The 14,146-nt window shown below is 46.6% G+C and overlaps 1 protein-coding gene across 2 annotated transcripts in view; it reads left to right on the top strand.

Annotated features, from left to right (window-relative positions):
• AGXT2 (alanine--glyoxylate aminotransferase 2) overlaps window positions 1-10,740 on the top strand; it is a 38,925-nt gene extending 28,185 nt beyond the window's left edge. For both annotated transcript variants that reach the window (XM_053303741.1, XM_053303740.1), the window contains 3 exons: window positions 3,608-3,757; window positions 5,455-5,553; window positions 9,587-10,740. In XM_053303741.1, the coding sequence (XP_053159716.1) occupies window positions 3,608-3,757; window positions 5,455-5,553; window positions 9,587-9,700 (363 nt within the window). In that variant the 3' untranslated portion in view covers window positions 9,701-10,740. The remainder of the gene's footprint in view (window positions 1-3,607; window positions 3,758-5,454; window positions 5,554-9,586) is intronic.
• The last annotated feature ends 3,406 nt before the right edge of the window (window positions 10,741-14,146 follow it).

The raw sequence follows: 14,146 nt of genomic DNA, 5'->3' as shown, positions 1-14,146 counted from the left end.
GTTTGCATTTAAAATATCTAAGCCCTTGCAGAAAACAAAACAAATTAACAAAACACCAGCAAGGACACCGCTCTTCAAGTCTCTTTCATGGTATATGGGAGGCACAAGCTATTATGCTTGGTTAAAGCAAAAAGCATACACTTACTGCTGGGTTATTATTAACACACTGGGAAGTAGCTCTTCTTTTACAATTGGACCAGCTCAGAGTGCACGCAGTAATATTTTAATTTCTGAGCTCTGATGAGCTTAATTACAAGCAGGTATTCAGTTTCTACACTTACAAGTGGGGCTACCAGATGTTCGAGACCAGTGGACTCAAAGGGGCAGCCCTACAAATATAATATTTAATATGAAATGTCAGTTTGGGTGTTCCACTCAATTTCCTGGACAGATCTTGAAAAACCTTCTTATTTAGGTTGAAGACCCAATCAGTTCCATACTTTGGCTCCTGCCCAGTTGCTATGTAATTCCACATAACTAAGTTCTCTAATTGCCTGCCACAACCCAGACTCCCATGGAATTGGCCTAGGGGCTGCTTTCTTGGGAATTGTGAAAGGTGGAGTGTCTTTGGGGCAGATTTGGGGCAGAAAGGGGTCTGCTGGGGCAAAACAGTGGGTTGGGAGGAAGTGCCCCAAGGGTGCCTGCCACCACCCAGACTCCCATGGAATTGGCCTAAGGACTGCTTTCTTAGGAATTGTCAATGTTGGAGTGTCCTTGGGGCAGATTTGGGGCAGAAAGGGGTCTGCTGCAAGAGCCAGCATGGTGTAGTGGTTACATTGCTGGACTAGGACTGGGGAGACCCGAGTTCAAATCCCCATTCAGCCATGATACTAGCTGGGTGGCTATGGGCCAGTCACTTCTGTCTCGGCCTAGACTACTTCACAGTGTTGTTGTGAAAAAAGAAACTTAAGTATGTAGTACACCTCTCTGGGCTCCTTGAAGGAAGAACAGGATATAAAATGTAGTAATAATAGTCAACCCTGCACAGAGCATCTGTACAGTGCTTTGGGGCCAGCTGTTTCCCCCTCCCTCTTCCTCCTGTCCCCAGTCTCTTCCCCCTTCCCTCTGGCCCGCGCTCTCCAGCCCTCCTCCTCTCCCGTTCCTCCCCCCACACAGAGACATGGCAGGCGGCCAAGAAGGGCCCTGCTGCCGCCTTCCTCTCCACTCCCCGCCCCCCGGCCACCTTCCCCGCCCCCCCCGCCGCCACCCCCTGCCTTCCCGGCCGCCACCCCCCGCCTTTCCTGCCCCCCGGCTGCCGCCTGCCCCCTACCCTATGAGGAAAACCTGAAAGACATGCAAACTTCAAAAATTCACCAAAAATCAGCCGTTTGCCCAATTCCTTTGAATTTTTTGTGGTAGCTTCCACTCATTGGGCACTATAACCCCCACCTACTCTTTTGGCCATGTGACCTATTTTTTAATCTGAATTAATTCAGATTCGGATTAATCTGGATACAAAACAAAACGGGGGTGTTTCGGAAAGCTTAATTTCGGACAAAATACAAAATAGGGTTGATTCGGATTTGGTACAAATTGAAACAGAAAAAATACAAAACGTACAACCTTACTCTTAACACCTGCAGAAGGCTGGCCTTGTCACTGCTGAAACGGCCCATGCCAGTGATCTGCTCTGGCTCCTGGCATTTCAGTGCACACACAGACACTCTCCCTGCCTATCTACAAAGAGCTCCTCAGGTCCGATCAGTAAGGGGGGCAACTCTGCCTGCAACATTCCCTTGCAAGGAGAGATCCTCTGTTAAAATAAGTAGGGTAGCAGCAGCAGCCCATGCCAGCCAGCTGGATGGGCAGAAAATGAACCACAGCTGTTTTCTCACTCCTTTCTGGCCTTGCCCCAGCTGTAATTGAGCCATGCAGACTGGTCACTTGTCCGGTGGGGGAAGAAAATCCCCAACAGGGCAAATGATCAGGCTTAATTACATCCAGAGTGGGGCCGGAAGGGAGTGAGAGAGCTGCTGACCATACCAAAGCAGCTGCAGCTCACTTTCCGCCCCTCCAGCTCGTTAGCATGGACAGCGGCTGTAGGGCAGCCAGAAGCTCTGCTCGTACCCTGGAGAAGTGATGGAACTCCAGAATTAGGCTGCATCTCTATGGGAGTCTTAACAGTAGTAGGATCCTCTGCTGCTAATTGGGGTGAAGAGGCACCTTTTAAAGAGGTGGCTCTCATATTTAGCAGGGAGAAAACAGCTGTTGCTGTTCAATCCGTCATTAACACCCCTTTCAGTGACTTGCTGGTATCTGTTTCTTTTTACATTATGATCCCCTTTGGGATAGGGAATTAATGACCCCCGCTAACTGGGTGAAGAGGCACCTTTTCAAGTAGTGATCCTCTTATATGGGAGAGAGCTACTGTCTCAATCCAACCCTAGCACAGCACCTTTCCAGTGACTGTTTCTGGTGCATCCCGTGCATTTCCTTTTAGATGGTGGGACCCTTTGGAGCAGGGAAGCATCTTGTTTCTTTCTCTGTGTAAATCACTTCAAGAATTTTTCCACTGAAGAGCAGTATATAAATATTCTTAATAATGGCTGGCATGATGTGCAAGGGTTATGGAACTGGTTGAAAATCTGCTTAGCCGCCTATAAGAATTCTTAATAGTAATGCCTGACATGATGACCAAGGGTTATAAAGAAGGAAGAAAGCAGCAGCACTGCTGCTGTCTACACGGAACCAGCAATGCTGTTGTCCTGATCGGCAGTTCTGCAAGTTGTGTCCCTTCAGGCTCTCTCCTTTTGTGGCAAATGGGAGAAACTGCGGAGACACCACTTGTGCAACCACTAGAAATGCTTCTGTTTCTGTGTGCATAGCAGCAGGGGTGCCCATGTCTTCTGGCTCTGTAACCCTCACATATCAGGTCAGCCATTTCCAGTAGTTGGGCCCAGTAAAATCCTAAGTATATACAAAAGAAAGAGGATGTAGTCCTTGGAATAACTTTGGCCTCGGAATTATATGATTGCTTGTGCTGTGCATTTCCTTTAAGCAACATCTATTATTATTATTATTATTATTATTATTATTATTATTATTATTATTAATTAGTGTGTATATGTAGTTTTGCTCTGTCTCTTGCACATTAGCCCTAAGTGCATTCTCAGAGAGCCTTCAGTGTCCCTTCCAACAAGGGTTTCATGAGCAGCCAAGTGAGGGAAGGAATGTTGTTGCGTCTCTTCCCTCACTGCAAACGACCTTTCAGTTTGCAGGAAGATGTACCTGAGGGTCGCACAGCCCTCGGGAACATATTTCCGCAAGCAGAAAGTTCTCTTGCAGGGAAGTGGAAGATGTGAAAATCGCACCCCCTCCATGCCCTCTTGGCTGCACAAGAAGCCTTCTTTGCAGGGATGCTGAAGGCTTCCTGTGAACATGCAGCCTTTCTTCAGTCCACCTGCTGCTGTGCAATATGTGGGCCAACAGTAGTAAAGATAAAGAAATGCAAACAACAAATGATCCAATAAAAACAACACATGCACCCTGCCCCCAAGCAGTAATGTATTGGTTGAAATCCACATACTGTTCTATTGTGCTAGAGTTCAGTGTGCCTAGTCAATATCCTTACAGAATATTGGAAGGTTTCTTGTTTTTCTGTGTTAAGGCAATAGCAGAAGATGGCTTGCAGAAAAACAGCCTAGAGGTTGGGACTTACATGCTACTGGAGCTTGCAAAGCTGCGAGATGCGTTTGAAATAGTTGGAGATGTCCGTGGCAAAGGGCTGATGATTGGGATACAGATGGTCAAGGATAAGGTCAGGAATACGCTTCATGTATTGCAAGATGTGCAGCCTTGTCCTCTTGATCTGCCTTCACTTTGCACTGTTGCAACCAAGGGCCAAGCTAGATGTGACGTTTATTACATCTTTAGGCCTTGCATATACAGTTATTTAAATACTGGGCAGTGGGATCCTTGGCTGGCATACAGAGCAAGGATGCACTGGTGCAGCGAGAGAGCAGCCTCCTAAACTCCCCAACTAACTGCACCAGTGCAGTGAAGAAATGGCAATTTTGGAGCCCTCCCCTTCCCCAGGAAGAGCTCTGTGCTACCTGAAACTATGTCCTTAAGGGTTGCACAGCCATCGGGCATATTCTTGGGTGGAGCAGAGGATGTCCTGGGGAAGAAGAGGATGCCAGAAACTGTAGCTTGGTTGGAAAGTTCCTCTTGCTGCACTGGTGCATCCTTGCTCTGTATGGCAGCCATTCTTGCGACTGAGGCAAGTGGGGATAATTTTTTAAAACACTTTACCCCATACCACAGTTCTGGCGAAAATGTTCCCTCCGTAGCTGCTCTATGTTTTGGAAAGGCATTTGCTATTGGTTTCAATGCCAGCTTCTCTCCTGAGAGAAATTAGCCAGGACATGTTGTTGTATCATCCAAACCTTTAGACATCAGCTGTGTGGAGCATCACCATGCAGAAGCATTTTTTGACACCTCCAGCTGGGAGACCTGAAGTGGGTGTGAATTATGTCTGTAGCTCTGCATTTTGGCAGCCTCTGCCCACTGGTAGTGGAGGCTGCACTCCTGAACATTATTCGTCAGGGGAAAAACAGCAGTGTTGTTGATGCCGGAATGCTGCACAGCCAAGCCTTGCACAATTCTGTTGCACAAAGCACTGGTGTTTCGGGAACACCAAAGAAGCCAGATACTCCTTGCTAAAGTCTAGACCAGAGCTGCACAGAATCAGAATATAGATATAGATATAGATATAGATATATTCTCTTAAACAAACCCATCGCTAATCCCATGCGTGGCAGCTCTCGTGAAAAAAGTGGTGGTGGGTGAGCAGGGGAAAGAAGGCGGGTGGGAAGAAAATGGCGGTGGCAGTGGGTGGGTGGGGAAAACGGTGGGCGGGGAAGAAAACGGTGATGGCGGGGAGGGGTGGCGGTGACGAACTAGAGGTGCAGATGCTCTTCACCAGTCCCAGCTAGTCTTTATTATTACAGTACACAGTAACAACAGGGCTGCAGAACTTCAGCCTTCTAGCTGTTGATGGACTACCACACCCATTATCCCCAGCCCCAGTGGCCAATAGTTGGGGATGATGGGAGTTATGGTCCAGCATCTGCAGATGGACTGAAGTTGTGCGGCTGTGTTCTAGACCAGGCTTCCCCAAACTGCAGCCCTCCAGATGTTGCTGAACTACAACTTCCAGCATACCCAGCCACAAAAAATTGTGTCTAGGGATGCTGGGAGTTGTAGTTCAGCAACATCTGGAGGGCCACAGTTTGGGGAAGCCTGTTCTAGACTCTTGCACCTGATTCTGTGATTTATGACTAATGCAACAGACCATTGGACTGGGTGTGGAATTGGTATTATACAGGCTTTGCAGCTAAGCTGGCTGTCTAGAGTCAGGCTGTTGAAGACTAATGGCTTCATTTGTGTCTGTGAATTATTAGTTTCCTTCCCATCCTCTCACTTATTTTAAAGGTGCTTAATCAATATTTATAGGAAAGTCGCCAGCCACTTCCAGTAGAAGAGATGAATGCGATCTGGGAAGACTGCAAAGATATGGGAGTGCTAATTGGGAAAGGAGGCCTCTATAACCAGGTACTGATGTTTCACTTTGATTAGAGTTGCCATGCCCCCGGAAATTCCAGGTTTCACCTGTATTTTAAGCATCTCACCCAGATTCATCTGGATTTCAGCTTTCTTTCTTTTCTTTTCTTTTTTAAAGTTAAGCTGTAGCCCTTGTAGAAGCAGAGTTATGGAGCAAAATGTACAGTCACTATTGTGCTCAAAAATTATTTCCAAGCCTATTTACATAATATGCAAATTAGGCATCCAGATTTGGAAAGCCAAAATATGGCAACCCTAACTTAGATACATTGGCTGATGTGTTGTGCACTTTTGTGCTGGTGCTTCTGTTTGGTGCAAGTTGCTGCAAATGTATTAAAAAAGCTCCAGTGGTCTTGCGCAAGAGCGCAGATACTTAGTTATGCACTCGTTGTGGAGAAATCTCCTGTGACTGTTGGTCTCCTATGATTGTGTTTGTAAAGGGTTACATTTTATATCTGTTCTTTGGGTGAACTGGAGCAGACGCATTGTAAATTAGCAAAGGTTTAGTTTACTTGGCTGGTAGGGGTGTGTCCGAACCGGTCCGGAGGCCATTCTAAAGGCCTCCGAACTGTCTGGACCGGTTCGGACCTGGCTTACTTACCCCTCCCGCCTCTTTGCCCCCTCCAGCGGCCGTATTTTACCGAGTAATTGGGGCGCTGGAAACCAGCCGCCCCCCCCCCCCCCGCGAGCAGATTAGGGTCAAAGCTACTACTGCCGCCGTCGCCCGCCCGCCCGCCCTCCCTCCCAGCCGCCCGCCCGAGTCCTCACCAGATGTTGTTTTAAAAAAAGAGAGTTGCTCGCGAACAGAGCTCCTCTCTCTGCAAAGTCCCGGACGCTACTGAGGCTTTGTGCGCGCGCCGCAAAGGACACTTGGGAGTTCCGCCGGAGGCCCGGTCTACCCGCCGGGACAAGGCCGGGTAGACCGGGCCTCCGATCGCCATCCCGGCGGGTAGACCGGGCCTCCGGCGATCAGAGACCCGGTCTACCCGGCCTCGTCCGGCAGGAGGCAGAGATAAATAGGAAAAGAGAAGGAGATCCGAACTGTTTCTACTCCCAATATCCCTAGTGGTCATTAGGGTTACTGGTGCAAAAGGTCGATGCCATCTGGATCTGGATCTCCAACACGGCTGAGAGGTTCTAGGTTGTGTGACTCTGTTCAATAAGCCTTCAGGAAGCTGTGTGTGGGGCCCAGGCCCCCTGGCCTGGCCTGGCCTAGCCTTCAGCAACTGAAAAGTGCCATGGAATCATAAGTGCTCAATCACCAACGACCAAATGACAATCAACAGCTGACTGGGAGAAGGGAAAAGAAGATCAGTGTATTCTGGCGCTTGAGTGACAGTAGCTGCAGGGAAGAAAGAGCTAGTGAGAGTTGGGTGGCATAATGGTTAAAGTGTTGCACTTGGGGAGGTAAAGTAAAGTTGTGCCCTCGAGTCAGTGTTGACTCCTGGCAACCATAGAGCCTTGTGGGGTTTTTTGGCAGAAAACAGGAGGGGTTCACCGTTGCCTCCTCCCGCACAGTGTGAGATGATGCCTTTCAGCATCTTCCTATATCGCTGCTGCCAGATATAGGTGTTTCCCATAGTCAGATAAACATACCAGCAGGGATTTGAACCAACAACCTCTTGCTCGCTAGGCAAGTCATTTCCCCGCTGGGCCATTAGGTGGACCCGAGTTCAAATTCCTGTTCAGCCATGAAACTCGCTGGGTGACTCTGGACCAGTCATGTATCTTTCAGCCTAACCTACGTCACAGGGTTTTTGTGAGGACAAACATAACTACCCTAGGCTCCTTGGAGGAAGAGTGGGATATAAATGTAAATAAATAATAAAAAGGGAATGTGGTACGTGAGTTCAATAGGGAATATTATTTAAGCTACCATTTAACCTATCCCTTCAACTTCTTCAGTATATTATTTATTTTTCCTCTCTTCCTCCATTCTTTAACATCTGACTGGTAAACTGAATTAAAAGTTAATGATTATAACTGTAGTCCTATCTTTCACCAGTGATTGAAACCACATCCATGCTTTATTACCACCTACTACAAGAGGGGATTTTATATCAAACATAATAAGACATTGCTGGCAAAGGAGATATATAAAATGGACAGAGGTTTCAGGAGGGTTTTAAGATGAAGAAACCCTTCACACCCACACCTCTGGGACGCAGCTGCCATTGTTTCCAATGGAAGCTGGAAACTTTAAATATTTGCTCTCTTGCACAAGACTGCTGGTGCCTCCTTAGATGCCCACAGCATTGCAGGCTGATCAGAAACACAGACCAAAAACCGCACATATTGGCCACCAAGCTTATACATATATTAAAGGCAAACATGCAAGTAAAGACAAGTGCTTTGGACACTGGGAATGCCCCAAAGCAAGATAATGCACAACCAAGCTCCTCCTGTTGTCAATGGCAAGTGTTTAGGGCAATTGCTGAACTAAAGTAAAATTAGTCTATTTAATAATATTTGAGGCACTTCAGCAATTTAGTTCTGCATAAATTTTGCATATGAGAAAAATTATTCAGGTTAAAAAAAGAATACTATATTTCTGAGACATTAAATAATGAAACAGACAACCCAGCAGAACATGGAATTACTGCTTGACTCTATGAAACCTGGAAAATAAATATTTTGGAGGAAGGTGGATAAGGGTCGATAAATAATCTTTGTTCCTTCCCATGACTAGCACACCTAGAATAGATAATGTAAAATTTGCATAACTTGTTGCCACAGAATTCAGCCTTTAAATTTTCTTAGTAGTGAGTACTCCCAGTAAGAATGTGCACGAACCATGGTTTGAGCACATTTCAGGAGCAGGTCCCCTTACCTGCTCTATGCTGCCTCATGCAGCTTTCTGCTGGTCGAGAGGAGAGCTGGTCTTGTGGTAGGAAGTATGACTTGTCCCCTTAGCTAAGCAGGGTCTGCCCTGGTTGTAAATGAATGGGAGATTAGAAGTGTGAGCACTGCAAGATATTCCCCACAGGGGATGGAGCCACTTTGGGAAGAGCAAAAGGTTTCAGGTTCCCTCCCTGGCATCTCCAAGATAGGGCTGAGAGAGATTCCTGCCTTCAACCTTGGAGAAGCTGCTGCCAGCCTGTGAAGATAATACTGAACTAGATAGACCAGTGGTCTGACTCAGTATATGGCAGCTTCCTATGTTCCTAACACTTCCCAAGTAGCCTGTGAGGCGTCAGCATGCACATGGCATTCACACATGCATGGGCACCATTTGCGTGGTCAGCATGGTGTTGCTGACCACGAAAATGATGCCTGCGCATGCGCAGACACCATGTGTGTGCTGATGCCATGTGGGGCTTCTTGTGATGTGTGCTGCCCCATCAGGAAGCTGCATGGGACGGCAGAGAGCAGGTAAGGACCTGCTCTCCTCTTTCTTAAAGCTCCCGAGCTCTGCTCCCCAAATGTACTCAAACTTCAGTTCAAACCACAGTTCGTGCACATCCCTAACTCCCAGGATGTAGAAAGTTGGTGGATCTGAGTACAGCCAAGTATTTCCTGGTGTTCTATATTGCTAAAAAAAGAAGTGCTGTAATTTGGGGGAAAAGGGTGTCAGTTGAAACAGTCTTTCATTCACTTCTGGGACTGCTGAGGCTTCTGTGGAAGCTTAAACACAGGCCTAATTACAACCAGTTTTTGTTCTGGAAAAGCTGCATGTAGTTCACGGTTTCAAGAGGCTTGAGGGCATGCTGCCAAGCCTACAAGATGCAGAATTGCATTATACCAGGGATTCAGCTGCTGCCTATCAGTTACTTATTTATCTGAATCTTTTAACAGTAACTTAAAACATGACCCAGGACTGGACTTTGCAGATAGGAATGTAGCAAACTGGGGAAGGTAACAGTCGGAATATCTAGTTTTATTTTCCAGTTTTCCTTCTTTTTGAGCGAATTTGTTAAGTGCAATGTGTATTTGACATGTTAATTGTGATTATGGCTTATTCCTTGTAGCGAATCCCCTACTGCCTGACTTATTTTTCCTAACTGTGCTTTCTCTCTCTTTTTAGACATTTAGAATTAAACCTCCCATGTGTATTTCTAAGCAAGATGCAGATTTTGGAGTGGAAGTTTTTCGTGCTGCTTTAATTAGACACATGGAAAGAAGAGCAACTGCAAAATAGCATTCCCACCACAGTGAGGTCGCCCTGCATTCGGAGGTGTCAATCAAAGAACGTCTAGTCCTCTGATTAAACACCACAACTGAGAAATTAGAGCTCCTTTTGCCTTTACATGTTTACTGCTAAGAGGAAACGGGTGGAATCCTGCTAACGTCAAATGTGAAGAACAGGTGCCTGTTGCAAAAGACACTGATGGGCCCAAACGATCGGCAAAGTCCTTTCGCTACTAATTAAACTAGCTTACATAGTGTGCAAGGGAATGCGGGCAGCTGGAGCCCTGCCCACGCCCCTGCGTTCCCGTAAGCACTACCAACGGAGCTTCACTACAGGGCAGCAGTGCTCCTCGTAAGCACTCTGCATGCACAACCAAGGAATGGGATGCCTGTGTTACTGCTTTGTAGCAAAAGTACTTACAAAAGTAACTGTTAAAAAGTAGTTTCAATTATTAATACTAAATATTTCGGCTTACATACTGCTCAGGTGGACGTGGGTGGCAGAGCACCAACTGCTGCGCCCCTGTGTGCCTATAAGCACCGCTGATGGGGCTGTGAGGCAGGAGGAGGGTGATCCAAATTGCGACTCTAGTGCTGGGAAGGGATTTTGCCGTGAAAATCTGTTAAGAACATAAGAACAGCCCTGCTGGATCAGGCCCACGGAAGCCCATCTAGCCCTGCTGGATCAGGCCCAAGGCCCATCTAGTCCAGTATCCTGTTTCACACAGTGGCCCACCAGATGCCGCTGGAAGCCACAGGCAGGAGTTGAGGGCATGCCCTCTCTCCTGCTGTTACTCCCCTGCAACTGGTACTCAGAGGCATTCTGCCTTTGAGGCTGGAGGTGGTCCTCCGTCTAGTAAGCTTTAGAAGTGAGAATTCCAAAGCAGTGCTCTTAACACAGTAACCTCTTCTGGTCACCAGAGGCATGATGGGATGTTAATAGGTCTGTCTTGGTCAGTTAGAACTAGGGCCTGTTTGGGTATGTTGTTCTATAGATCTCTCAGTCTGTGATGCTTAGTTTCTTAATAAATCTTTGTGTTTTTAACTCAACCTGATGTTTCCAGATAATCTCTTGGGCTGAATATCTTTACCACCAGAGCATACTCTGCTGTGTGAGGGTTTTAATATTTCTCCCCACACCCCTCAGCAGGGTTATGGGCCCAGAGCTCTGAGACTGGTGATGAAAGTCATTAGCCTGGATAAGAAAACAGGGTTTTCTCAAAGATGGAGACAGGACAGGTGTTACAGAGGGTAGAGAAGTTGCAAAGTCTCGATTCTGAAGAGTGGTTTTGCAAAATGGAGATGCTCCTAAAAAGTCACAGAATCAGTAGAGTTTTACACACAGAGCCCCCTGTCAGAGAAGGAGAAGAAAGATAAGCCTGGGACAGTGAAGATGATAAAGCCACTGGAATAATCTATCGGTGAGTGATTCTATATTGATGCATTTAAGAAATAAGCAGCATGCAAAGGACATGTGGAATACCTTGAAGAAATTATATGAAAGTCAGCTTTCTCCAAGGTGCATTTGCAATTATATACTGCTCTTTCTCCGAGGAGTGCACATGGTTATTTTTATCCTCACAACAACCCTGTGAGGTAGGTTAGGTTAAGAGGTACATGACTGGCCTAGAGTCACACAGTGAGTTTCATGGCTGAATGGGGATTCGAACTCCGGTCTTCCTGGTCCTAGTCCAACACTCTAACCATTACACTATGCTGTATCAAATTATAAAGATGTGTAATTAGAAACTGAAGGAGGGAGACGATCTGTATAAGCACATAAATGAGATGTTGGAGACTTCATGACAGTTGCAAGCACAGGGAGTAATTTTACCTGATACAGTGCATATTGGATTGTTGAACATTCTTCCTGAGTATTTTAAGCCTGTTGTAAATGTATTCAAAGACAAAGATGACTTGAGTTTGTAGTTTGTAATAAATCACTTGGAAGATTAATTTGCACAAAGGCAATGAGCAGCAACCCCTGCTAATGGAGCAAAGAGACACCTTTTAAAGTGGTGATTCTCTTATATTTAGCAAGGGGAGAGCAACTGGCCCCATCCAACTCCAGCACAGCATCCCGTCAGTGGCTGTTGCTCATATCTGCCTTATGTTTCTTTTAGACTGTGAGCCCTTTGGGGACAGGGGACCATTTTATATATGTATGTATTTTTTTTTAATGTAAACCACTTTGAGAACTTTGGTTGAAGAGTGGTATATAAATATCTGTAGTAGTAGTAGCAGCAGCAACTGAAGTCAAGTGAAGAAAATGCTTTTAAAATTTATCAAAAGAACAAAGAATATTCTTTTTGGTGATTCGATATGTTTTAGTTGGATGTTCTGATGTCGTGTTGTGAGCTGCCCAGAGAATAATTTGTTGTGGGGCAGCTAACAAAGTTGTTTGATTATTACTAGTAGTTTGTGTAACCCATCTATGAGAGTTGCTTAGTCCTATGCTGTAGTGTTAGCCAGGAAGATCTGATTGTGTAAGCAGAGATCTATTAATTGAGTCTGCCTAGTAATAAATGCACAGAGGACTATTTAGAAAGGTCTGTTTCCTCAGCCAGCCCACCCTGTGCTGACACCCACGTCAAAAGTTGTGGAGCCCTTGAAAGCAAGCTCTGCTCCTTAATTCTAAGTGTGTGAGAACCAGCCCTGTTCAGGTGTTCTAAAAGCCAGGGGTCACACATACAGCATCCCTGAAAGTGTGCTCAGTCCCGCCTCATGCTGATATGCTCAGACGTTCCACCCCACTGGTGTTCCAGTTATGGGAGAATCTGTCCATTAATGCATACAAATGCTGTAACTATAGAGAGCTCGGTGAGCATCCATGCTTTTATAATGCCTGAAAAGGTGCAGTTCGTGCTCAATGCGAAGGAAAGATACTCTGTTCATACTCAGGCAGCTAGTTAGCCAGATCAAGGCCCCAGACATTGTTTATAAATTGAGTAAAATTAAATCAAATGTCTGGTTACAGGCTTATAAAATATGCACAACAGATCACATAGGCCCAGTGTTTAGGACAATGTAGAAGCTTTGTTTATGGAGGAGGAGGAGGAGGATTGATATTTACTTACTGTTTTTCAGCAACAAAAAGTTCTCAAAGCATGATTATGCTTTGTTGCTTGAAACTTTAAGTAAAACATTAAGCAAAGCTCAGCTTGGGGTACAGAAAAAGTTAAAGATTGAGTCATAGGAACATAGGAAACTGCCATATACTGAGTCAGACCATTGGTCTATCTAGCTCAGTATTGTCTTCACAGACTGGCAGCGGCTTCTCCAAGGTTGCAGGCAGGAATCTCTCTCAGCCCTATCTTGGAGAAGCCAGGGAGGGAACTTGAAACCTTCTGCTCTTCCCAGAGCGGCTTCATCCCCTGAGGGGAATATCTTACAGTGCTCACACATCAAGTCTCCCATTCATATGCAACCAGGGCAGACCCTGCTTAGTATGGGGACAAGTCATGCTTGCTACCACAAGACCAGCTCTCCTCTCCAATATAGGGGTTTCCCATAATCTGGGAAACACCAGCGGGGATTTGAACCAGCAACCTCTAGCTTGCTGGTCAAGTCCTTTCCCCGCTGCGCCATTAGGTGGTTCTATGCTAGTAAGGTTCTCCTGCTAGTAAGGTTTTCTAATTGGATCTGGAACATTGATTCAATGCTTGTGTTGCTTTATGGTATAGGTTTATTGAAACTGATCCTATTTGTACTAATAGGCTTTTACATTTCATCCACTAAGAAAGGCCTTTCCAAGCTAAAGTTTCAAACCTTTCTTCCTCCTGGTTAGTTCTCTAAACCACAGTTTCTCAACGGCCGGTCCGCGGACTGGTGCCGGTCCGCAACGAGTTGAGTGCCGGTCCGCGACTTGAGGAATTCCCCCCCACCCTCCGCTGTAAACCTCCATGTTTTTTTAAAAAATTATTCCAATTCCAGCCGCTGCGCAGCCGAGCGGATGGCTGTGGGGGGGTGTGAGCTGTCCAGTGGTCCTTCTACCCGGCTTTCCTGGCGGCGGTGGATACCAGAGCGACGCCGTGGCCTTCCCTCCAGTCCGGCGTCACTTTCCAATTGCGAGGCTTGCAGTTAATACACTTAACTGCACAGGCGTGCCTCGCAGCGAGAGCGACACCGTGGCCTGCCCTGCAGCCCAGCGTCACTTTCCCAATTGCAAAGCGCCAGTCTATTCTGTGAGGCTTACCTGGCTCAGGTCAGCAGTTGGGCGGGAGCTGAGAAAGGGAAGGCGGAACGGGAAGTTTGCAGCAGCAGTAGTGACGAGGCTGGCACGATGAGATGGTGTTGCGGGGGGACCTGGGGGTCTAGTTCCACTAGCGTGCAGTTGGCGAAAGAACTGGTGAGCGTTGGGGTAGGCAAGGTAAGGGGAGGATTTTGTTCCCTTTCCCACCCCTTTTTTAGGGTTCGGCTTTCTCTCCAGTCAGCTCCTAGGACGGGCAGAAAGACA

The sequence above is a fragment of the Hemicordylus capensis genome, chromosome 2, assembly GCF_027244095.1.
Source record: "Hemicordylus capensis ecotype Gifberg chromosome 2, rHemCap1.1.pri, whole genome shotgun sequence".
NCBI classification, from domain to species: domain Eukaryota; kingdom Metazoa; phylum Chordata; class Lepidosauria; order Squamata; family Cordylidae; genus Hemicordylus; species Hemicordylus capensis.
The sequence above is the reverse complement of the archived record's forward strand: the minus strand, read 5'-3'. Positions and strand labels throughout refer to the sequence as shown.